The sequence below is a fragment of the Eleginops maclovinus genome, chromosome 8 (assembly GCF_036324505.1).
Source record: "Eleginops maclovinus isolate JMC-PN-2008 ecotype Puerto Natales chromosome 8, JC_Emac_rtc_rv5, whole genome shotgun sequence".
Lineage (NCBI taxonomy): Eukaryota > Metazoa > Chordata > Actinopteri > Perciformes > Eleginopidae > Eleginops > Eleginops maclovinus.
The window spans coordinates 15423974-15448018 of NC_086356.1; the positions used below are offsets into that span (position 1 = coordinate 15423974).

Genomic DNA, 24045 nt, shown 5'->3' on the forward strand with positions numbered 1-24045 from the left:
TAAATGCAAAATCTGAACAAAAGTAATCCGGTGTTTCAGACTAGATTTCCGCAACAAGATTATGTGATAATGTGGGACCCATTGTTGGGCCTCCAAGAAACTAGTTTTATCAGTAGTTTTTCTTTTATTTGTTAAGACTACCTATGCGAAAATGAACATACTTTTTTGCTTTCACTTTTAAAAAATATATATCTTGTAAATGTTTAACTATTTTGTATATGTTTAATACTTTATATATTTTCAGATTTTACTGTATTCTGTATTATTTTGCTTTTACAATATCTTGTACTTACGTTTCGCACTTCCTGGGAGTTTGATGTATATGCGACACATTTAATATCCCTAAATCTTATATATTGTATCAATAACCAAAATCTGTAGAGGTCGGAAAACAAGGACACCGCTAAACCACATATGGTATTTAAAGCCAATCTGAAATCTTAATCTGTAAGGTTTCTATATCAGTCAGGTAAGGATGTGTATCTAGAATGATCGAGTAGGTATATGGAATTACTCAAATAAAAGACCTCAAATTGGTTAGTATTACAGCACTTTAATTATACTTAATTACTTAACACCACTAGTGAACATTTATTATTACCGGTAGTGAAAAATAAAACATTGCCATCTTTAATGAAATGTACAAAGATACATAAATTGTTGCTGCCATGATTTTATTTTTGAAATGTCTAACCGGAAGTATTCGATTTCAATATGGCGGACTTTACAGTAGCTAACAGTAGGGACACGGGCAGGACAGCGATGGGCCACAGCCGATATTTATCACAAACAAATCAAACTAACACCCAGACTCAGTCGCTAGAGATGGATAAACGATAGTTGCCGTGCTTAAAGCTGCTTTACGGTGTATCTGTTTGTAGGTTTTAAGTAAAAAGCGGTAGAGTTACGCTAACTTAGCTGAATTGTTCTTCCAGGGGGAGGAAGTTTGCTGCGGCGAAGGAAACAATATAGGATACCGGGGAGGGCCGAGCTGTCCGGACATGGAGGACTCCGGGTCGGCCCTGGAGAAAAATGTCGCCGACCTCACGGTCATGGACGTGTACGACATCGCAGCGGTAGTGGGCCAGGAGTTTGAGCGGATCATAGACCAGTATGGCTGCGAGGCTCTTTCCAGACTGATGCCCAAAGTGGTGCGGGTGTTGGAGATCCTGGAGGTGATGGTGAGCCGCAACTGCATCAGCCCGGAGACGGAGGAGCTGCGGCTGGAGCTGGACAAGCTGCGGCTGGAGAGGATGGACCGGCAGGAGAAGGAGAAGAAGCACCGAAAGGTCTGAAAGCCTGTCAATCAATGTTACACTTAATAAAGCAGGAGATTTAGATGTTATCTGCTGCTGACATCTTGTTTTCCTATTAATGCAAACACAAACAAATCAACTGAAGCAGGGCCACAAAGTTCAAATACATTTCCTACTGTAAAACTTAGAAGTTATAGTCCTGAATTGAAAAGTAAAAGTACCAATACCACGATAAAAATATAACACTCCATTACAAGTAAATAAGAAACCAACTGTAACAGAGCTACAAAGTACCAATTCCACTATAAAAATATGAGTAAAAGCACCAATAATACTGTTAGATTATCAATAACAAGTAAAAGTCCTGAATTGTATATGTTAATAAAAGCCAAGTAGTATTTCACATACAAGGAATTTGCTTTGGGTTATAATGGAGCATACATAAATCACAGTAAGAAAAATTAAGATGTAAAAAAGGAGCCATCATAGAAATATTCTGGGGAAAAAACTATGAAAGAATGAAACTGTTAACAATAAATGTACAATTATGAAAAGGGAAATACTATACAGATTTAACAAATAACTGTGAAAAAGTTGTGCAGTTATTTAAAGAGCATTATGCAAAAATAATTCTAGGAATGTGCAGAACAAAGTGGGAAATAATATATGATTGTTCCTCATGTATTAATGTTTGAGGAGCATTCTACTGTTTAAGTTGTTTGAGCTCATCTTTAACTTTTCCCTGGATTAATCTGCTGGTTGTTTCATTGATCAGGCTATTCATTAATGGTTTGTAATATTTAACAATATATTGAAAAATGCTTATTATAAATAGAAGCTGGAGCTCAAAGGCATATTCAGTTTTCTATACCAAAAAATGTGTCACATTTGAGAACCTGAAACCATTAAATGTTTGGCAGGTCTTAGACAAAGTTGCTTGATTTAACTCCCCCCTTGGATACTTCCTGTTTGTTTGGATACAAATGATGTCAGCTGATGGGAAATATGTCCCTGACTCAACAGGAAACTCTTCACACTCCAGTTATATTCGTCAAATATTTGATTTTTTTCCACTTGCTAGACGATATTTTTAAGAGATCAGGGACTTTATCTTTCCTGATTGCTTTCAAAGTTTCAATTTAGATGGGATAATATAGGCTTTAAAAGTCTGGACATGTTTGGTTAAAGGAACCTGAAAGTCCTAAATTGAACATTTGAATTTTCCTCTCAAAAAGATGCATGAACTCTATTTTAACTCTGTGTGTAGTATCACAGCCACTGTAGAAGTATTGTTGTCATTTCAAACAGAAATCTCTTCTCAGAGAGCCATAAAGAAGTTGATATATATGTTTCTCGTGACAGTGAGTGTGCGATGGTGAACAGTCAGCGGTTCACTGATTAACCGTGTCTCATGAGTGTGATAAAGCCGATGTTTCTGGAGGTAACGGGTGATTCTGCCGCGACTGGGCGGTCACAGTCAGCTTATTACAGCAGAAATACATGCTGCATAACTCTGCAAACACAAAATTCTGGGGTGGGAAAAGGAAGGCAACAAGGAGTATCACTTTTACTTCCATGACCTAGTGGACTTATTGATTCATTATTCAAAGCTTTTATGTCACATGCTCAAAAGCAGGCACCAAACTAGCTAAAAATCAGTGTCCCATATTAATAAATATTAATTAGAATAAGAGTAAATGCAAGAGTTATAGAAAATAAATGTGTCCAAGCAACAGTCTAAAACCAAAGGATATTTAGTTTAGCATGTCTGACAAAAAAACCCTATAAAATCTTCATGTTGGAGAAACTGAAAAATAATCTTTGCTTTGCTCAACCTATAACACACAAAAGTCTAGCCATATATCATTAAAATTATACAGAAGACCCATATAATTGCAATATTATATGGGTCTTCATTTACTTTAGTGATTGTTATCCCACCAGATGTGGATTGAATCTCTTTTCCTGCTTTCAGCTGGTCCATTGTAAACATTGAATATAATCAGATCTCCAAATGGCTCCTCAGTCATGCTGTCTGGCATGTAATGTCGTCATGTGTGAAACAGAATCCGATTCAACAGCACAATCAACTTCTTATTTTACAGATGGGTGCAAAATTAAAGAAAAAACTTGAATTAAGGAGCACAGACACAAAACGAATGGTGTTGTTTTAAGAGAAGAAAGGTCACCGAACAGTTTGATTGAAACTGTCCAAGTAGAAGTATTAAGTTCTTTTTATACACTGCCTGGCCAAAAAAAAGGTCACACACTCTAGTATTTCATTGGACCGCCTTTAGCTTTGATTACGGCACGCATTCGCTGTGGCATCGTTTCCACAAGCTTCTGCAATGTCACAACATTTATTTCTGTCTTGCATTAATTTTTCGCCAAGATCTTGTATTGATGACGGGAGATTTGGACCACTGCGCAAAGTCTTCTCCAGCACATCCCAAAGATTCTCAATCGGGTTCAGGTCTGGACTCTGTGGTGGCCAATCCATGTGTGAAAATGATGTCTCATGCTCCCTGAACCACTCTTTCACAATATGAGCCCGATGGATCCTGGCATTGTCATCTTGGGACATGGCCGTGCCATCAGGGAAGAAAAAACCCATTGATGGAATAACCTGGTCATTCAGTATATTCAGGTAGTCAGCTGACCTCATTCTTTGGGCACATAACGTTGCTGAACCTAGACCAGACCAACTGCAGCAACCCCAGATCATAGCACTGCCCCCACAGGCTTGTACAGTAGGCACTATGCATGATGGTTGCATCACTTCAGCCACCTCTCTTCTTACCCTGATGTGCCCATCACTCTGGAACAGGGTACATCTGGACTCATCAGACCACATGACCTTCTTCCATTGTTCCAGAGTCCAATCTTTATGCTCCCTAGCAAATTGAAGCCATGTTTTCCGATTAGCCTCACTGACAAGTGGTTTTCATATGCTACACAGCTGTTTAGTCCCAATCCCTTGAGTTCCCTTTGGATTGTGCGTGTGGAAATGCTCTTACTTTCACTATTAAACACAGCCGTGAGTTCTACTGTTGTTTTTCTACGATTTGACTTCACCAAACCTTTAAGTGATCGGCGATCACGATCATTGAAGATTTTTTTCCGACCACATTCCTTCCTCAAAGATGATGCTTCCCAACTGTCCTTCCAGTTTTTAATAATGCGTTGGTCAGTTCTTAACCCCATTTCAGTAGTTTCAGCAATCTCCTTAGATGCTTTTTCTGCTTGATGCATGCCAATAATTTGACCCTTCTGAAACAGATTAACATCTTTTCAACGACCACAGGACATGTCTTTCGACTGTTTAACAGATGAGAAGCGACTCACTGCATCAGTTAGGGTTCAATAACTTGTTGCCAGCTGAAACATAATCACCCATGCAGTAATTATCCAATGGGAGGCTCTTACCTATTTGCTTAGTTAAATCCAGGTGGTGACCTTTTTTTGGGCCGGGCAGTGTATAAGTAGTGATCCCAAAGTACTTCACAAGTACTTCCAAGTAATTATAAAGTTCCATCTTATCTTTTCTTTTTGTAATTAAATCTTTATTGACATAATTTACACGGCATTAACACGCTCGTTACAACAACATAATCATCCCGCAGAGAAAAGCTGGCAAGGCAATAACTTGGTATATGTCTTCATGTTATTATTTCTTGAACATACATGTGTCTATTAGCTATGGATCCAGTCAGATGTCTTTGCTTTGAGTCTTGTATAGAGTCCATCTTTCCCACCTTTTTTCTGTTTGTGTTTCATCTTTTCTTAAGTAAACATCTGCATTCAAAACTCACTTATGTAAAGCATTTCCAGCCAAATTTGATTTGTATCAGCCAGATGTACGTAAACCTTACTAATGTTAGTGCTGCTTTAATGTGTGTTGCATTTTTACTGTTGTGGCGGGCCCATTTTCAAGCTGATCCAAGAGGATTTTTAATACTTTATTTATTTGGAGAAATAGGAGGATTTTAAACGCATAATGGAACACTTTGTCCTTCAGTTTATCACAGACCCTGCAATCCATCAAAGATGTTAGGGGACAACGACACTGACCGCCTCACTGCATCTGTGTCTAAATAAAACATTTTCAATAATGTGTCACATAAAACTTAATGTGTTTTTATCGCCTGGGTGCAGGAGCTGGAGCTGGTGGAGGACGTGTGGAGAGGAGAAGCTCAGGACCTGCTCACTCAGATCGCTCAGCTGCAGGAGGAGAACCAGTCCCTCCTCACCAACATGTCTAACAAAGACCCCATGAGTGAGGAGGACCTGCAGAGGCATGAGGGTGAGGACAAACCAGAGACTCAAACTTTAACACAGGAAGAACTTTGGACTGTTGTTGGTAAAACAAGACATTTAAAGATGAACCTTTCTTGGAAACTGTGATTGACTTTTACAAAGAAATTGACATTTTAAAGTCTAAGAAATGAATCGATATAGTCAGCAGATTAGTCGATAATGCAAATAATCATTAGTGGAAAACTACTTAAATCTGTTAAGTATCTGTACAGGAAATATGAACCTAGAGAAAATAGAGGATTAGCTTAGCTTAGCATAATGACTTGAAGCAGTTGGGAACAGTTAGCCTGATTCTGTCTGATGTCAAGGAAATCCAACCAGAACATCTAAAGCCTTTTAATTAACAAGTTATATATTTGTTGTTCATATTTATTGTAAGAACTCTGTCTTCTCACTGCCCTCCTCTCTCTATCACTGTTACATACACACACACACACACACACACACACACACACACACACACACACACACACACACACACACACACACACACACACACACACACACACACACACACACACACACAAAGGAGGCCTTCTCTTGTGTCTGACTGCGAGCCGAGTCTTGTCTTTGCATCAGAGGCTCTTTCGTGGTATCACACAGAGGACACAGTCACCCTGACACACAGACCAGCCTCAGTGTACAAACACACCTGCTTCTCTCTCTCTCTCACACACACACACACACACACACACACACACACACACACACACACACACACCACTGCACACACACACTGCACACAAATCAGGACTACTGATCAATGACTTTTCTCTTCAAATTAAAATCAAATAAGTAAATATTTCTCATGTAAATCTGCCTGCTTGTTTTTGCCTATGCGTTCACTCCCTCCTCACCGCTTCCTCTCTGTGGTCACAGGTATGACGGAGAGGGAGAGGCAGGTGATGAAGAAACTCAAAGAGGTGGTGGACAAGCAGAGAGACGAGATCCGAGCCAAGGACCGAGAGCTCACACTGAAGAATGAGGACATAGAAGCAGTAAGGCGGCACACATTGGGCTGAAATGTTTTGTTAAAGCTGCAAAAACATTAATATAGATATGTTCAGCTCTGAGAGATGCACATCGGTTATTTAATTACCTTACATAGCTGCAGGGATTAGGGATCTCTGCCAGCTGTAAGCCTGTGGGCAGATGATCTGTTCGGTCATGCGAGTCGACACACCTGGCAGAGACCTGCACTTCTAATTGGATGAGTCAATCGTTTTAATCAGCTCACATGTGTTGTTTAAACATCCAGTCAAATGAATACTAAACACTCTAAAGTCCCAGCTTCTCAAATGTGTTAAAAATATGTTATGTTCGTGTTTCATTCAGAAGAAATATAGTAGCTGGGCTAATAAATAAAACAAATTCATTGAAAATGGGAAACATTGCCTCTTTTATGGCATGATAAAGTCATATTTTATAGGAGAGACTTCACTAAGGCGGCTTTAGTTGAATAATAGGAGCATCCGTTGTGTAGTTTCTGCCTTTAACACAGAAATGTTTTGTTATGCCAGTTTTGATGAAAGGTGTTTATCCTTCTACCTCTTTAGAAAACCAAATTCAGGGACAGAGCACTTGCACACATAGGACACAGGTGTTTATAAAGTAAAGCTGCCCTAATAGAGCTTAAAAAGCTGTTTTAGGAGTTTTGTTTGAGGGGAGTCTGAGGTTTCCTGTGCATATCTTTATCATGTTCCCATCGGCCCTGTGTCGCTATGTGTGTTTCTGCAGCTCCAGCAACAGCAGTCCCGCCTCATGAAAATCAACCACGACCTGCGCCATAAAATCTCCGTGGTGGAGGCTCAGGGGAAAGCACTGATAGAGCAGAAGGTGGAGCTGGAGGCTGGGGCTCAGGCGCGGGGACAGGAAGTTGGAGCCCTTCGGCAGGAAGTGACACGTTTAAGGGAACGACTTCAAGGAGAACTGCCAGCTCAGAATCCTGAGGAAACACCACCTCAGCCCGCGTCACCAGCAGAGGTAACACAGCACAGGAAAAGCATTTAAAAGAGCTGCAAATGTCAGAATAAAACCTTTAAATGACTTTTGGGTAGTCCTAAAAAAAATACCTAATGTCTAAAAAAAAAGAGAGGTTATGAAGAGGTAGGACTGCTTTGTAAAACAGTTAATAAAGTGTCTTTTGCTCCAGCGTGGTGGAGCTGCTACAGTGGTGGTGGGGGCAGAGGGCTGGTCAGACAGAGCTGCCCCCTCTGAGCTCTTGTTGGGGGGCTTTGACTCTCCCCTGCCCCCCCTGTATGGCTCCCTCAGCCCAGAGGGTCACGAGGAAGGGGATGAGGAGGACGAGGCAGTGTTGCTTTGGGTAATACAGAAGTGCTAGTTAGCAACCCGGAGTGGTGTGAGTGTCCCGATTCTAACTCCCATCCTGCACTCCCCCCTTCCAGAATGAAACAAGTTTTTCAGTGGAAAACAAGCTAGAAGACTAACATGTGTATGACCCATGAGTGCTGAAACAGCTCAGCATGGGTGTTAAACAACTAACAACCGAGTGTGTGTCAGTAGGATTTGTCGTTCCTCCAGCCAACTGGGTGAGACTTTCTGGACGACCTTTACTAAATATAGCTCACCCCGACAGTTTGGCCTCTAACAGCACTTGAAGTTGTCCTTTAGTGCACCATGATCCCGAAACTCTGAATAGAAATGGTAAAGTCCAACAGAGACGGAATTGCATGATTTTACAGCTCTGTAGGTCACATGTCTTGGGTTCTCCATGTGCTTCCCTTTTTTATTTAATGTAATAGTTCTCTGTCTGTGTAGATGAATGACTGACTCCCAAACCGTCAATGAAATCGATTCTTTCAAAACTGTATTTGCATGGGCCTTAACGTTATAGTCAGTAGTAAAGTCTTCATTCAAATTCAACACATTTTTCAACAAAATGTGGCACAGTTTCTGGATTTTCTTTTCCAAAACCTTTCCATTAATCACTGTTAGGTAAATATTAGGAGTTGGTTCATCAAGAGGAACACTAACTTTACCATAAACTATTGCAAAACAAGATACATTTTTTCCCAGGTTTTTTTGCCATTTGTCAGACATTTTTCACATATTTTTCCATTTATCCAATTGCATTATTTTTAATATTTAGTCTTTTTCATAGCAAATTAGCTGCTTAGCTGCAGCACATTAAAGAGCATATACAAATACCTGAGTCTGGTTACACTTCTGCATCTGCCCAAGATATGTAGTGTGTTTACTTTGCTAACTCCAGCCAGACGAGAGGGAAATGGGATATATCTGATATTTTCCAAACAAATTAATTAATTAAAAATGCATAATTGTAAGTTATTTTAATTATGGTTTGTGTTTTTTGCTCAATGCATGAGTGACTTTTGTCAGCTGCATGTATTGTGGAAGTCCTTTAGGTTAAGTGTGATGCTGAATGTAACCCGAGTGCTGCATTTAAACAAACAAACAGAGCGTTAGCTTAAAAGGAGGAGGGAAGGGCGAACAAATGTATTGGAACAAGGTCTGATTTCTGACTTAGAGTTCAACGTTTGCCACCAGGAGGCGATGTGCGATGAGGACATGCCTGCTGTGTTCCAATATTTTACAAAGGTATCCTCACTTCCTACCCGCCTTTGTTCCTTCCTTCCTTCCTTCCTTTCTTCCTTTTTGTGGGTTTGTTTCCTCCCTGTGATGCATTTGTCTGTCTACAGGAGGCGCTGTGTGAGGACGAGACGGGAGGTTTGGACCCAAAGGACCCTAACAGGCCCCGGTTTACCCTGCAGGAGCTGAGGGATGTCCTCCACGAGAGGAACGAGCTCAAAGCCAAAGTGTTCCTGCTGCAGGAGGAGCTGGCCTACTACAAAAGGTATTCACATGCACCGATATGTCTATCTGAGGAGATTCACTGTAATTATCGCATACTTAGTTCTGTCAATGATCATTAATCTTCCTTTGCAGTGAGGAGACAGAAGACGAGATTGTTACTCCTTCTTCGTCTCCTTCTCCTGAACTGAGGAGTCGCTCTTCAGCCCAGCCAGAGTCAGGAATCAAACGCCTGTATGTTTCAATCCTATATCACACTCACTCAGATACACAGGCTCCTGAGATCATTCGCACAAACTACCTTCCTTAACTTTGAGAATAGGAAACTCAGGTGGCTCTGCATGCGCTGAGTTAAGGCTTAATTCAAATGATCCCTGCATGCTGAAGCAACTACAAATAACCTTTTAAAGAAATATGCAGGTAAATCTTGTTTCAAACTCACGAGAAATAAACCCTGGTTTCCTCAGCAGCAAGACAATAATGTGGGACTTTTTCAAATGGAAACTATAACAACAACATTTTTTCAGTTTCAACTAAAATAATATCCTTCCGCGGCTTTAACCGGGAACAGCTCGTACTGTACCTGCACCCCGCTTCCTGTGTTTGCTTGGCCTGTATAAACAAACGGGAGATAACAGAGCATGTATCTCAGATGTGTCAAATTCTGCTTCAGCATGCTGCTCTGGTTCATGCCATATTTCTGAGGTTTCTGTAAATGACAACACAGGACATAATCTTGTTAAGAAAAATGTAACCACTGTGCTCTGATAAGTCACTGTAAAGGGGACATATGAAACATAGAAACACTATAAAACCTTGTAGAAAAACGTGTTCTATATTTAACAATCAAATTATACTTCAGAAAGACTTAAAAATGAGCACATTAAGGCTGCATGAATTTCATTGTTTGTTTCTTTTTTTAAATTGATTATTTGTTTAGTTTTAAAGTTTCACAAAATAGAATAAAATGTCAGTCATAATATCCCAGAGCTCCTATTCAAGTCACATTTTCAAGTAAGTTGTTTTATCTGAGTATTATTCCCCAAAAACATTGACTCATTTCTAGCTTTAAGGACTCGTCCATTATGTGAGACCAACTAATCACATGACTGATCATGTATATATTATAGGATATTAAGGAAGTGATTTCAGAAGATAATGCTTCCAACAGTTTTGTGTGCAGCGAGCAATTTATTTAGTTTAAATCATTTTACTTCAATTGATCAGAATGTGCAAAAAGTGTGCTTGGCTTTCCCTACCAGCTTTTTCAGACACTGTGTGTGCACGGTTAATGATTAGCATGCTGCGGGCTGCACCTTATACCCTCACAAAATCACTGTTGCAATCTATTTCTATTTACACTAAAATGAACTAAAGCCCGACCCCTTTCGTTTTATACATGAGGCTTGGGTCAGAGGTCAAAGGTTGATGTGGTCCCTGTCTCCCCCTATTCGTCCCCCCCCCCCTCTCTATCTCTCTTCCTGTTTGTGACTGTGTGTCCTCTGTGTAACAGGATCTTCACAGCCATAATGCCGATGGTGGCGGCTGGTTTGATCCCAGATGACCCCACTTTACAGCCAATCAGACGTCTCATGTCGCTTGTATGACTCTATATTTGATTGGCTTCAGAGAATAACTAGGCTCCCTCCCTTTGCATGTGCCGGCTCTTCCTTCACCTTTGTAGTATTCTGATTGGCTGATTGTGGGGCTGTCTTTTTATCCTTGTCCATTGGGATCATAGAAATCAGCCAGTCAGAATGTACATGTAGTCTGTCGTTGTCACGTCTTCCCCCCTCACTGACCGCAGTAACATGTCTGCACCTTTACACTTATACAAATAATACTGTCTAAAACTAAAGCGTTTTTAGCTCTTTTTGCAATAGTTAGTGATTAAACAACTTGTTACAGAAACTGAACTCTTCATGTTTTATTCTACAATAATCTTTAACATGTTTGTGTTATAGATTACGAAAAAAGGTATTAAAACATAACTTGGTTAGCATTAGCATTACATTTAATACATAAATATTATCTGTTCAAATAAATGGGAGAGGAACTTGATATATTTTGATCTGGATATTTTATTATGTTCTTTTGTTTAATATAGACTTTAAAGAAACTTTAAAGAATGTCGGGTACAAGTAACAAGCAAAACGTATTTTGTCATACTTCCATTTTCATTAGTTCATTTATTTTTAAGATTTATTTGGAATATGTAATATTATAACCAATATAATGTTATAGAAAAACATGTTCAGATAACAAAATGTCTGTTTTGATGATGAATCAAATGGAAATTGATGAAATTCTGGAAGTTCTATTAGGGTTTGGCTTTGCTTCTTGCTTCATCAAGTACTCAATTTTGTTGCAGTATATTGTAACAGGTTAAGGATCTGTATTCGTCTTTTGTACATTTTCTGGCTATAAATATAGAGAAAGAAAGAAAGAAGGAAGGATAAAACAACATTGCTGCAGGAAGCTCTGGGATTTATAGGAATTGTGGAGCCGATACATCTAATCAGTTTTTAGCAGTTATACCAATTAATCACATTTAATTTCCCCAAGAATAATAGTTTGAAATGCTATAACTGCTAACACTGCTTTACAAATGACTGATATTCACTGCACACATTTACTCTGAACCAGACTCACTGGCACATCATCACACTGAAGCCTCTGCCTCCTCTTCCTCTCGTTTACAGGTTTAGTTTCTTCTCCCGTGACAAGCAGCGTAACCTGCAGCGCAGCGGGCAGTTTGACGGCAGCTTCGGGTCATGGGCGGGGAAGGAGGACGTGTACACAGAACAAGCGCAGGAGGCGTTACAGCACCTGTAGGGACCCGGGACTGGACAATCCCAAAAACTCTTTACACTCTATGTCCATCACCCGAGGCCGGCTTTGAAGCATAGATTGCACCAAAACCACGATCAGTGACCCGCACTGTGACTGAAAGTACCCTGAGCTTGAGGTGAGACACAAAGAAGATTCAACTTGAATTATGATACAGCTTGGATATACATTTATTTAAACACCTGGAAATACTATATATACTGTGTCTCCATACTGTTATCTCAATGAGGGATGGCACATACCAACTTTTAGCATTTTAGAAATAATGTCAGTGTTTTACAGAAGCAGATTTAAGTGATCCGTAGAGGGTAAACTCAAGTTGTAGGAAGCAGAGTGGAAAGTTGGTTCAAGATATGTTGGTGGCTGAAACTTATGACACAGATGAAGGCGTGCTGCATATTTTCTGTCTAAAAATCATGAATTGAAATGTTGGAGTGTTTGTACAATGGCTCATAAAAACCATTGTAGGTGAAAACAAATAACAGGGCCGGGGGAGGGGGGGTAACTCAAAATTTCGGATATTCAAGACGTACATTTGTACAATACAACTCAGACATACTCTGAGATTGCAATGTCACATTTATTAGAAAATTAAGTCAAAATGTTATGGGGAAAAAAACTTGAATATTCTTTAAAATGATGATACATTTGCTAGATAAAATATATGCAGCCCCCATGCAGTACATTTTCTTTTCTTTTTTTACCTACAATGACCCTAATACGCTTTGGTATACTTATTATTTATGAAACATGAGGGTTTTAGTGTTTATTACAATCCCCATAGAGTAAAGAAAACGCACATCACTGCAATTTTCTCGAAAGGAAAGCACTCCTTTTGTTTTCGATTAATTTATTTGAATTTTCTCTTCCTTGTTCACCAGAGCAGCTCATCAGATCACCAGCACTTTCAGCAGATTCAAACAAACTGCAGCTCTACAAGCTAAAGAGAGCGGGGCTTTGTGTGTCAAATGTTGCATAGAATCACAATATGAAGATGTGTACAGAAAATATATTTATAGAGAACACTAACAAGTGCTTTTTCTTTGTAAAAAGCTATATTATTTAGAACATATACCATGCTACATGCAGTAAATGCAAGTATGGAAGCACATTTCTGCCAAGAAAAGAACGAACTACATAAAGGGTTTGTTGCGATAAATTAAAATACTCATGTTGAGTCGAAACAATAAGATACTGAGACAAAATTTAGACTCTAAATACAGACATAAATCTTATTTTAATTTTAAACTATGATGATTGTGAAAATAGTATTGTGAGTCTGTATCTCGTATATCAATATGTTTTGTTTAATCTTGTTAAATGTATTTTTTCTTCTTGTACAGCTGAAACTGGACTTCCATAAGTAAATATACCCTTCTAACTCACAGTATTATGAACAGAACAGAAATGTCTACTCCCAAATTGTGCCAAGTGCCAAATCTGTCATCTGCATACTATATTCAAACAGTTTTATAACACCAGTTTCCGATCACCAGCAAAAAGCAGGTTATAATATTTTGACATCCTCGTGGGTGATCAAACCACCAGATGCAGTAAAAATACAAAATAAAATACTGTGCAGATACCTCATGGCCTGTAAGCACTTCAGTGAAATCAGATTTTATAAATGCAGTCAGTATTAAACTCCACAAACAAGATTCCTGTGTGAGACCTTATTTTCTTCTTTAGAGCAAGCTTCAAGGATGAGCCAGATGATATTCTGTGTTTTACATATCGTCAACAAAAATAATCAATCTGGTTTTAACATACATGTCTTATGTTGAAAAACTCTTTGTTACTGGCTCACTTTGGTTTGGTTTTAAGAATGTGTTGACAATAAGTAAAGTATAAAATAGTCATAACTATTAATTGAATTCTAATAATAAATAACCAGCCTTATCTTTAAAAATCATGTGTCTTCCCGTAAATGTGGCATGTATATGAGATTGTTATTAAAGCACAAAGGGATATACCGTTTATCCCCAAGGAAAATGTTTTGTTGGAAAGGAAAACTAAGCTAAAAACAATCCTAAAAATGTTCTTACGTTTTACCACTAACCAAGGCAATATAAAACAACTACTTTTATAAAGCTACTTATATCATTTGTCAATTCTCCAAATATCTAACTTTTAGCACATTTTGTAGAAAATGCACCTGTACATGTAGGTTTATTAAACAACTACTAGTAAGGGGTGTAAGCGCTGGATTGTGCTTGTATGCATCATTTGAACAAGGCCTTAAGTACAAACATGGTTTCAAATCTCATATGTTATAAAATCATATTGTTACATTATAAGTAACATTTAAATATTCCTCAGATTGTTTTCAGGAGACGTCCCAGAAAGTGGATAAAGCTGTGGTTTACATTTGCTTCTACAGTCTGCATTCATGCTTAACACTGACAGAAGTCCTCCCCCTGCGAGGAGAGAATATGCGCTGGAAATGTTTTATAGTAGTGGCACTACTTTATCTTTATTTATACTCACCCAGCGAGGTGGAATAAAGGAATGTTAAATGACAGGAACACTATGATGCGCTTCAAAGCAGCTTCATACTCATGTAAAGAATATAATGATGAGACAGTATCACATTAGATCATATCTAAAACTCAAAGGGATTTGGATTATTTAGACTCATAAAAAGGGAAATCTGGTCTAAACACGTTGTGTTATTTAAGTCAGTGTTAACCACTATCTCTCACCTGTTTCCCTGATTAAAATGGATATTTAATATATTGTGACGATTTAATCAGTGCTTTATAAAAAGAGCTGGCTTATATTTAAAACTGTCTCCGATAAATAAAAAAACTTCTGTCATGTCTGTCTGTCGTTCTTTCATTGTTCGCTATCTGCAGTGGTGGATTGCAAAGTATATCTACTAAAGTACTCACTTATGTACAATTCTTCCATATTTAAATGCATGCAACAGAGTACTTCACTAAAAATATATATATATTTATACTTTTATTTGTCTGACAATTTTGGTTATTTTTCAGATTACAATTTTTCATTCCTTTCCTGTCCAGTAAAACAACATTTAATCCCTACATTTGGTAATGTTGTATAACTGTGATGAACTAAAGGGTACATTGCTATTCCTTCATAAGCTATAAAAACGATTAATGTCCGTCTACCTTTCTATTATATCATAATTTTATCCAGCTGTTTGCATAAATGGAAACAAATAACTGCTGCTCGAGACAACAAATCTACAGTAGTAATTCTTTATTTTAACACAAAAACAAATCAGACGACAACTCCTGTAGCTTGCATAATACATCTTTATTCATCGATGCCTAAACCCCAGCATTAAGATTTATTCAACGCTACAACAGCAAAGATCTACTCAATTCTAAAAATGGCCAACAGGTCAGTTTTGCTCCATCTGGTATTATTCCATAGATTCTACAATTAACCATACAATGTATTTTATTAATCCAAAATGTAACATGTTTAAGAAAAGGCTCACATGAAATCATTTCACACCTGTTATACACAATGCTACTGTAGTGTGGAGAAGGAAGGTCAAAATGTGTGTTTCCTGAAACTTACCTTTAATGACTGGTCTTTGTATTAACACTGAGGATGCTTTTATATTGTATGTAAAAGAACCCTTCAATTTCAATAATATACTGAACATTTTGGATACTTTAAGAAGTTTTTCATGATTTTTGAACACTTCTTTTGGATTATCTATACATCATAAACAGCCACAGAGATGTATCACGAAATAATGGACAACATTTGGTACAACAGCTTAACCTTTAGCATTGTTTTGCTAAAAATAAGCAAAATATTAAATTCAGAGATCATAAAGAAATGAACATTTTTGGATCTCTTTCCAGGAGTAAGATAAGAGGATAAGCAAGTAGGAATAATTCACAAAAAGTCCAACTATTCCTTTAAGACAGGGCCCCAAAATCTTAATACCAAACTCATAATTAAAAATAATGTATTATTTTAGATACAAACCTATAATTTTAAAAAAGGACATTAAATAAATATAAATTCCATAATGCTAGAGAAAGTGATGATGCATGTTGCGTTACATGTAAGATATACATGTATATATTATCAGCAGTGTTATGATTTATAACTCTTATAACATTATTTAACTGTCTTATTTAACTGTTCATAGCAAAGTTCAAAATAACTGATGATGTGGCCATTTTACTGTGGTACATTCATTTGTAATTAGTTTGTTAATTTTATTTAACCTTTATTTAATACTGATTATACCAATTACCAAATAGCTAAAATTGTAATAATATTTAGATTTCCTAGATGAAAAAAAAAACTCATTAGGATAAATAGGAACATTTTGGGGTATATTTGACCTTCTGGCTACAATTCAATGGAAACATAAATTAAATAAAATGTCAAATAAAAAAATGACCTGTTGGCAGTTGAGCTGTTAAATACTTTCACATGAAAGAATATGAACAATATTTTGTGAGCGGGAAGAACGGGAGTTTAGAAAACCTGAAAAGTCTACGATATACAGAAAGCAGTGTAACAGTTCACCAAAAACATGGGAGCAAAACATTAAATATACCTGTCAAAAGCAAAACTTTGATGAAAAAAAGAATACATACTTATTTTTGCTTTGTTTTATATAATAAGAACAAATGTTATTACCACTATCATGTCCGTGTCGGTTAAATATGAATGTACAGCTCGGAGGCGGTTAGCTTAGTTTAGCTTAGCATAACGACTGGAAACGGGGGAAGCAGCTAACCAACATGCAGTGTTTTCAGCCTGAGCAGTTTTAATCACGATTAGGCTACTTTTTTTTTAACCGTTAGGTTTAAATTGATCTTTTAAGCCACTTTCAGACTTGTTTTGGTCCTTTTTACCCCCGATAAAAAGCTTTGCTACAATAAAAAACGATTCCATCACATTAATTTGGTGTTAGACTTGAATTGACTGACATAACTGCTGATTGTAAATAAACTTGCCTTGCCTGACTCGAAAACACTAATTTAAACAGTTCAGTTTTTAAAGAGCTGAAAGCTTTTTCTGTTAAACGTACCATTTTTGTACATGGTTCTGAGTTGGCTCAATCAAAGGCTCCTGGAGGGTAGAGGCTTTGATGGGTTAAATTCCTTGTAACGATCAGTATGTTAGTGTAAAAACGTCAAATGTTCTGAAAAATTTGAAAATGGGAACGAAAAATGATGCTACTTTAAAGAGGATTTGGGGTGTTAGCGGCTCCAATTAGCTTTGAGATCAAACATAGTAACATGATATCTTTGCAAAAAAGTCTAAACTTATCTTTGAAACCACCCTTTGTTTTGAAAATTGCCAATAAATATATTTATATGGTGCGATTGTATAGACAGTGATACATTTTAAAGTGAAATTAAAAGTAACACTAGTTAATAGTGTAAGCGAGTCGCGATTTTATGTAGAAATGTAAAATCTGAATTCCTGTGTTAGTCATTTATTCAATTTCATTTATATTAGTAGATTTTTAGTTATGCAACGTTCATATACATTTGAATTGTAACCAAATATAGTGTAGGTATTTGATGGTGTTCAAATGTATTGCAAATCTTAAATATTATAAAATACAATATAGGTTAAAAAATAATTCATTTGTATTCCCATGAGATCCTCAAAGCGTCCATGATCAACAACAGGTTATTTTACACTTCAAAAAAGTAAAATACTCCAGCGTCAAATCATGTTTTTTGTAATCAAGACCAAAATACCAACTGAACCATGAGTTTGGTAAACTTTTACACTTAACGGTAGATTGTGTGAGTTTGGATGGCTGAAATCAAATTCCATTTGAACACGAACATATTTTGCATCTCGTATTCTCGCTGATCCAAAACAGGGCTCTGGGGCCTTGTAAGTATTGCTAAGTATCTAACTACTAATTAAGAAAAACGCAGTATAAAATTGCAGAGCATTAACTACCACCTACATGCTGTAGAAGCATTGGTCTATAGGTAATACAAAATGTACAAAACAAATGTGCTGCAAAACAACCAGAATGTTTCATATACACATAAATAAAAGTACAGATGTCCTCTGACAAGGCAGAAAGACATTAATCGTAATGTGATAAGTACCCCGGAACACATAATCCCCCCGCCCACTTCCTTATTATTGAACAAAAAGGGTACACATTCTGTTTCTAAGGCATTTTGTACACTAGCTATTGAGAAACACAAGTGTTACTGTATGTTTCCCTTTCCGTTGTTTTGTTTTGGAGGATCAGTATTTGAGCCACGGGTGAGCTGCGATGGAGGCTTTGCTGCGATCTCCATAGTCATAGAGCAGCTCCTCGCCCTCGTCGATGTCTCGAGAGGCAACGAGGATGAGGTGAGGGACCCCGTTGATTTCGTGGAGTTTGGTTTGGCAGTTTCCGATTTTACTGTGATTTATCAACCTACCCATTCGACCAGACTCTTTTGTAGCATCCACACTGTGGAAGGAAAAACACAATCAGTTTTACACAGGAAGATATTCCAGACACCTGAACAGCTACTAATATTTTAATTCAATAAGGACATAACTTGTACTCTTCTGAGTTCTAATTATAAGTACATTTTCATCAACTTTAACCATGTTTTGACCTGCTAGAATAACTTTTTATTTATAGGGGAAAGATATATTTCCCAATTTTAATTGCTTCTCAACAGTCTGACCTGTATTTCTTTTCAAAGTAAATGGTCTGTTTATCATCAAGCATAAAGGTCTTTGGTTTTGACCTGCAATATATTTAAATGTTGTGGCAATTCATGAGTAGTGGTCATGCAATGATTAACCATACCAGTAGGTTTTGCAGAGATACTGGAAGTAGTACATGTAGCAGCCGGTGGCGGGGTTCAGGGCGTACTCGGCCTCTCTCTGTTTGGCATCTGTGATCTGCAGCAGGTCTCCGTGGTACTCAACCACATACTCGCCTTTCTGGAAACAACGCATGGCAAACACACCCCTCCCCTTTCCTTCAATATGCTGCACCTACAGAAAACAGAATGAGAGGTTAGCTATCATAAAACAAAGCATGTTAATACAATATAAAAGTAATATGTATACTTCAGAATGGGGACAGTAAAGTCCATTTGAAATGTGATGTAATATTTCACCACTTTTTCTTGTTTTTGATACACAACAGAATCTGCTGTGAAATAAACGGCATTATTTCGTTTGCAATAATTTTCATCTCTTTGTCCTAATTTCAGATACTTTTCTCTTATTTAATCCAGATTTATTCATCCTATTCCATATTATTATTGTATACGATTGTTGTGACATGTACATGACAACTGCTACTAGGGATATTTATAGTTTTTCACAAATAAAATGAACTTTTCCTGAAGATAGAAATTAGATTTGCCTTTTCCAAATAACATTATCTATAAGTCAAATGTAGGATGGCTGTGCCTGGTCATAGATGTGATTAATCATGAGATCACCTCAAAAGCTTAACTCTTTATCATAGGAGCAAGTTTCATTTACTCAATGTAATTAGGACTCCCTGTTAAGTGGCAGCAGAGTGTGAACATGTCGGTGTGCCATGTGTGAAACTGATTAATTGTTTTTATTTTAATCCAGGTGCTCAATTAGCCTGATTAAAGACATCTATTTGAAGAGGGAAAAAAACATATGTACCTCCATTCCTTCTTCTATTCCCTTTGTGATGAGATCATCGATGAGCCTCTTTTCTTCACACTGGACCACAAAGCAACACAAAGAGAGCGTTAGTGACGAAGAGCAGATTGGATTTTCGCTCCCACACACGACACTAAAACACATCAACAACATCAACACCAGAAATAAGAACTACGTGAATTTCACACAATCAAAAGAAAGATATAGGATGTGATAATTATGGAGATCCATCCTGATTTATTTGTAATCACATAAACTGGTATTGCTTTTATAATTACTTTGATTGAAGCAAAAATACATATGTCAGTATCTCCAGAAGAAATATGATACCTTTTATATAGAAACTGGATTTTAAATTCACAACAAATATATATTTATTATGTTTAATTATAACAGAAGAAATGTCGTCTTACCTGTAGCTCTGTTTTACTTTTCCTTGAGCTTCGTCTTATTGGATAGTAATCGGTAACTTTACGATTTTGGGAGTTTTTTCCACTTGCACTGGAGAGGGAAAACAGAATTGACATCAGCTATAATAAACATGACCACACTATAACGTTGTCTAAATAGATTTCTTCTTTAGAAAAAGGCATCAATAATCGGGACGTGCATACATTCTTATCGTGGATTTCCTTCCTTTGAGGCGGACTGTCCTCCTCTGGAGGCCGCGGAGGGCGCTGCTGTTGTTGTTGGCGTGGAGGGGAGCATGAGACAGGCTGTTACCCAGAGGCAGGGGGAGTTCAGAGGGGGAGCGAAGGCAGGTCTGAGCGCAGTGGAACTGCGGAGGCTGTTCATCTGACCAGCAGGGTGAACACTGGCTGTAGCTGCTTTCCATTTCAGGGAAATCAGTCTTTGAGTCTTTGGGTGTGGCGCTGATCGAGTTTGTTCTCCTGCCTGGAAGAACAGAAAGAATGAATGAATAGTCTCAGTGCATGCGTTTAAGAAGAGTATACTATGGAGGAGGAGCCCTGTTGAAAATTAGGACAGGATATGTCTTTGCTTTGACGAGGTGGAACTGTTACTGAAGAGAACAATGATAAATAGGGAGTCATTGAAAGGAAGATTTGGCGATATATTGGAGCAGTAAAGTGCCTTCACAACGTTAAGCATTTGTCTGTTTTCATTTTAAATGTATTATAACAATGAACAGTATTTTGTTCCTGTACAGTATATCATTTTACATTATTTTTTAGCTAATCTTATTCTATTTTACCTGTATATAGTTTACCTTAACACATTTACTTACAACATTCGGCCAGTATTTTATTTCTATTCTGTTTCTTTTTTGCATTATTTTTTATTATTTATGTCTTATATATATATATATATATATATATATATTTATGTTGCAGTGTTGAAGGAGCCCGGGTCTTACGTTTTTCAATGCCATAACGACACTGTAGCTACTGTGCATATGAGAAAAAAAACCTTTGACTCAATACCAAGAGCATTATCCATCACTAGAGGAAGCTAGGGTAATAGGTAAAGAGTACAAACACAAAAAGGATTAAATCACAGAAGTTATGTAAGCGTAGCAATAATGTTTTGGCTTTATTTTTTACAGGAGACCAGCATAGGATCTAACACGTGTGTCTCCGTCTTTGCTTTTTCAAAAGTCAGCTCTTAAGGTTACAAATGATAGAAAAGAGTAGAATGGATGCTAGGTATAAGTGTAGTCAAAGTGTAGCCTCAGTCAAATTTGTGGTTTCTACTTCTTCTCACTGCCAACTATTACATAATCTACCAAAAATAAACAGAGGCGTGTTTGCCCTCATGTGCCGTGTTAAAACTCTTCTCTACTGAGCTGCACGCCACAACAGAGACACTCACCCTCTCCCAGCCTCCGAGCATCATTCTGCGGGAAGCAAACTGGAGAGCATCTTCCCTCCTGTGTCAGCTTGATCTCATTGTGGACTGCTGATATGGACTTGGTGCAGCTTAGGACTGTGACTGAACGGCTGTTGCAAACAATATCCTGTGAATGCAGAGAGAAATATATTGAGGGCATAGTTCCTGCCTTGTGTATTTTCACTGACACTGTCCAAAGTCAGTACAACTGTATGCTTCAATTTTGCAACAAATTCTAAATACAACAAAGCACAACATGGTGTCCACAGAAGATCACATAGTAAAGAAAGTGAAGACCGTACAAGCTCACAAACATATAAAAAAGAAAAGCATCGAAACGCATTACTTAAAAAAAGAGATAAATCCAGGCCAAACACAAAAGACACTCTAGATAAATCCTATCCTAAGAGCAGTAAAGACTAGAAACTTGAACCAAAATATATTCATTTTACTATCAATGCAAAGCATCAAATGATTACATTTGAAAAGCTGGAAAAAAGTGGGGTTTTTTTCCCATTTGTACCATGACTGCAATATGACTAACACTTTTCAATCAAGATAGAAGAGTAATGGTATATAAATACAAATTCTGTTGATGTTTAAATCATTTTTATCAGCTTTCAATCACTCATAAAAACTCAAATTCCTTTCAGGTCCATCCTGGTTTTAACTATTGAAAATAATTTTACAAGGCCGGAAAGGCATTAAATTCAATTGTTTGACCTAAAGGTTACGCACAAGACATTTTGTAATCGGAAACTGTAATGTCCAGGCCAACTCTCTAAAAGGGAATCCTTCAAGGTGGTGAAAAGTCTTCAGATTTATTAATATTATAATAATGAGAACTATATGTTTTACAATACTTTTCAAATAACATTTTTGACTCATAAATAGTTTGTAAAATACATTTAACCTATAACCACTTTTATATTCAACATATAAAACAACTAAAACTTTGTATACATTTATAAGCATTGACTACAAGTATTCCAAGGGACATACATGGGTGGGTCCCTGGTATATGCTCTTTTGTTAGGAATCCTTTGCTCAAAAACATAATAAACAGCAAGGCAGCATATTATTTCGTAAGATCTTCATATGTCTTAAAAACGTATGATAGATCTACTTAAGTAAAGTACTAGTAACATAGAGCTGTACTATGTCCAACAGTGGTGTGGGTGGGGCCCTGAGGAGGGAAACATGCTGGCTCCACACCCACATTCACTCTGCCATCAGTCAGTCCCTTTAAATTAACAGGCCTCTTGGCCCATTATCTACCGGTCAAATCCACCCCAATAAAAATATTTAAAAAACACTTCAACATCTGCTTTTAAAACGATTAACTTATATGAAATATCGACAAATGTACGTTTCTTGGTGTCATCTTGTGTCCTGCATCATGTTTGTGCTCTCAGATAGCAGACACATGTAACGTAAAGCTAATGTTAGCAAAGCACTTCAACAAACAGCGACTGTAAGTAACTCACAGTAAAAAATAAAGAGGAAACGGTTTATTTTTAATCTGGATTTTAATGCAAAAAAAATAAAACCGATCTCGAAAAAATAAGCGTAAAAAACAACTTAATTGTCTTTCGTTTCCGACACTTTGGCAGGGCGGTTAGGACCTGAAACAAGCAAACTTACCCCGTTCATGTCCGACTTGTTTTTGTGGCTCTCTCCGCTCGGCTCTTTTTCGTTACGAGGAAAGAATATAAATGAACTTTTCCGCCGGGTCAGAGATTAACGTCGCCCTGCTCACACGGCAATGCCCTCCCTTCACTCCGACCCCCCTTCCACGGTGACTGTGAGCCCGTCTGTTGTTGTTTGAACTGCCAGCAGCTCAACCGATGCAGCCTCCACAGCTCCTCTCCGCCATCTTTCTCCATGAGAATGAAGGAGACGGAGAGCTGCAGCAATGTCGCCCCCTGTATGCCGACAGTGGTACTTTAGATAAGATAAAAACATTTTAAGTGCTTTAGATTTGTTTTCACATCACCACAGAGGCATGTACTTAAGGCATTGCATATGAATAAAAGAATAAAATGAAAAATATAATTGGATTTTTTATAATTGGAAGTACTGTGCTAAAGAACATTTTGGAGTTGCTTGAACTTACTTGAGCACTTTAATGTTAAGCTACTTTATACTTCTACTCCATTACAATTTGCTAGAAAAATATTTTACTTATTACTCCTCTAAATGTATTTGATAACATTTGTTACGAGTTCCTTTTGCAGGTTTACATTATTAATACAAAAATGAAATCAATAATACAGTATGATGTACTATATGGATGGAGATATCTGGCATATAAAAAGTTATCACTGTTCCCTCATCCTTTACCAGCTGCACAATT

At 37.5% G+C, this 24045-nt stretch overlaps 2 protein-coding genes across 6 annotated transcripts; one reads left to right on the forward strand and one right to left on the reverse strand.

The window, feature by feature from the left end:
* Positions 1-712: 712 nt before the first annotated feature.
* rilpl1 (Rab interacting lysosomal protein-like 1) lies at positions 713-15032 on the forward strand. Of its 5 annotated transcripts, XM_063889837.1 has the most exons (10): positions 713-1289; positions 5412-5559; positions 6453-6571; positions 7311-7556; positions 7726-7896; positions 9102-9152; positions 9254-9408; positions 9501-9599; positions 10879-10966; positions 12068-15032. In XM_063889837.1, exons 1-10 carry the CDS (start codon positions 1002-1004, stop codon positions 12071-12073), a joined length of 1371 nt encoding a protein of 456 aa, XP_063745907.1. In that variant the 5' UTR covers positions 713-1001; the 3' UTR covers positions 12074-15032. The 5 variants fall into 5 exon arrangements, with proteins under 5 accessions (XP_063745907.1, XP_063745905.1, XP_063745908.1 ...); XM_063889835.1 differs by lacking the exon at positions 10879-10966 and having other exon boundaries at positions 715-1289; XM_063889838.1 differs by lacking the exons at positions 9102-9152; positions 10879-10966 and having other exon boundaries at positions 715-1289.
* A 393-nt stretch (positions 15033-15425) lies between these two features.
* On the reverse strand, positions 15426-23574 carry kmt5aa (lysine methyltransferase 5Aa). The gene is made up of 7 exons (XM_063889726.1): positions 23334-23574; positions 21672-21816; positions 20456-20735; positions 20255-20342; positions 19842-19901; positions 19000-19190; positions 15426-18651 (listed from the first exon to the last, which is right to left on the reverse strand). The coding sequence occupies exons 1-7, from the start codon at positions 23340-23342 to the stop codon at positions 18441-18443; spliced, it is 984 nt and encodes a 327-aa protein (XP_063745796.1). The 5' UTR covers positions 23343-23574; the 3' UTR covers positions 15426-18440.
* Positions 23575-24045: the final 471 nt, after the last annotated feature.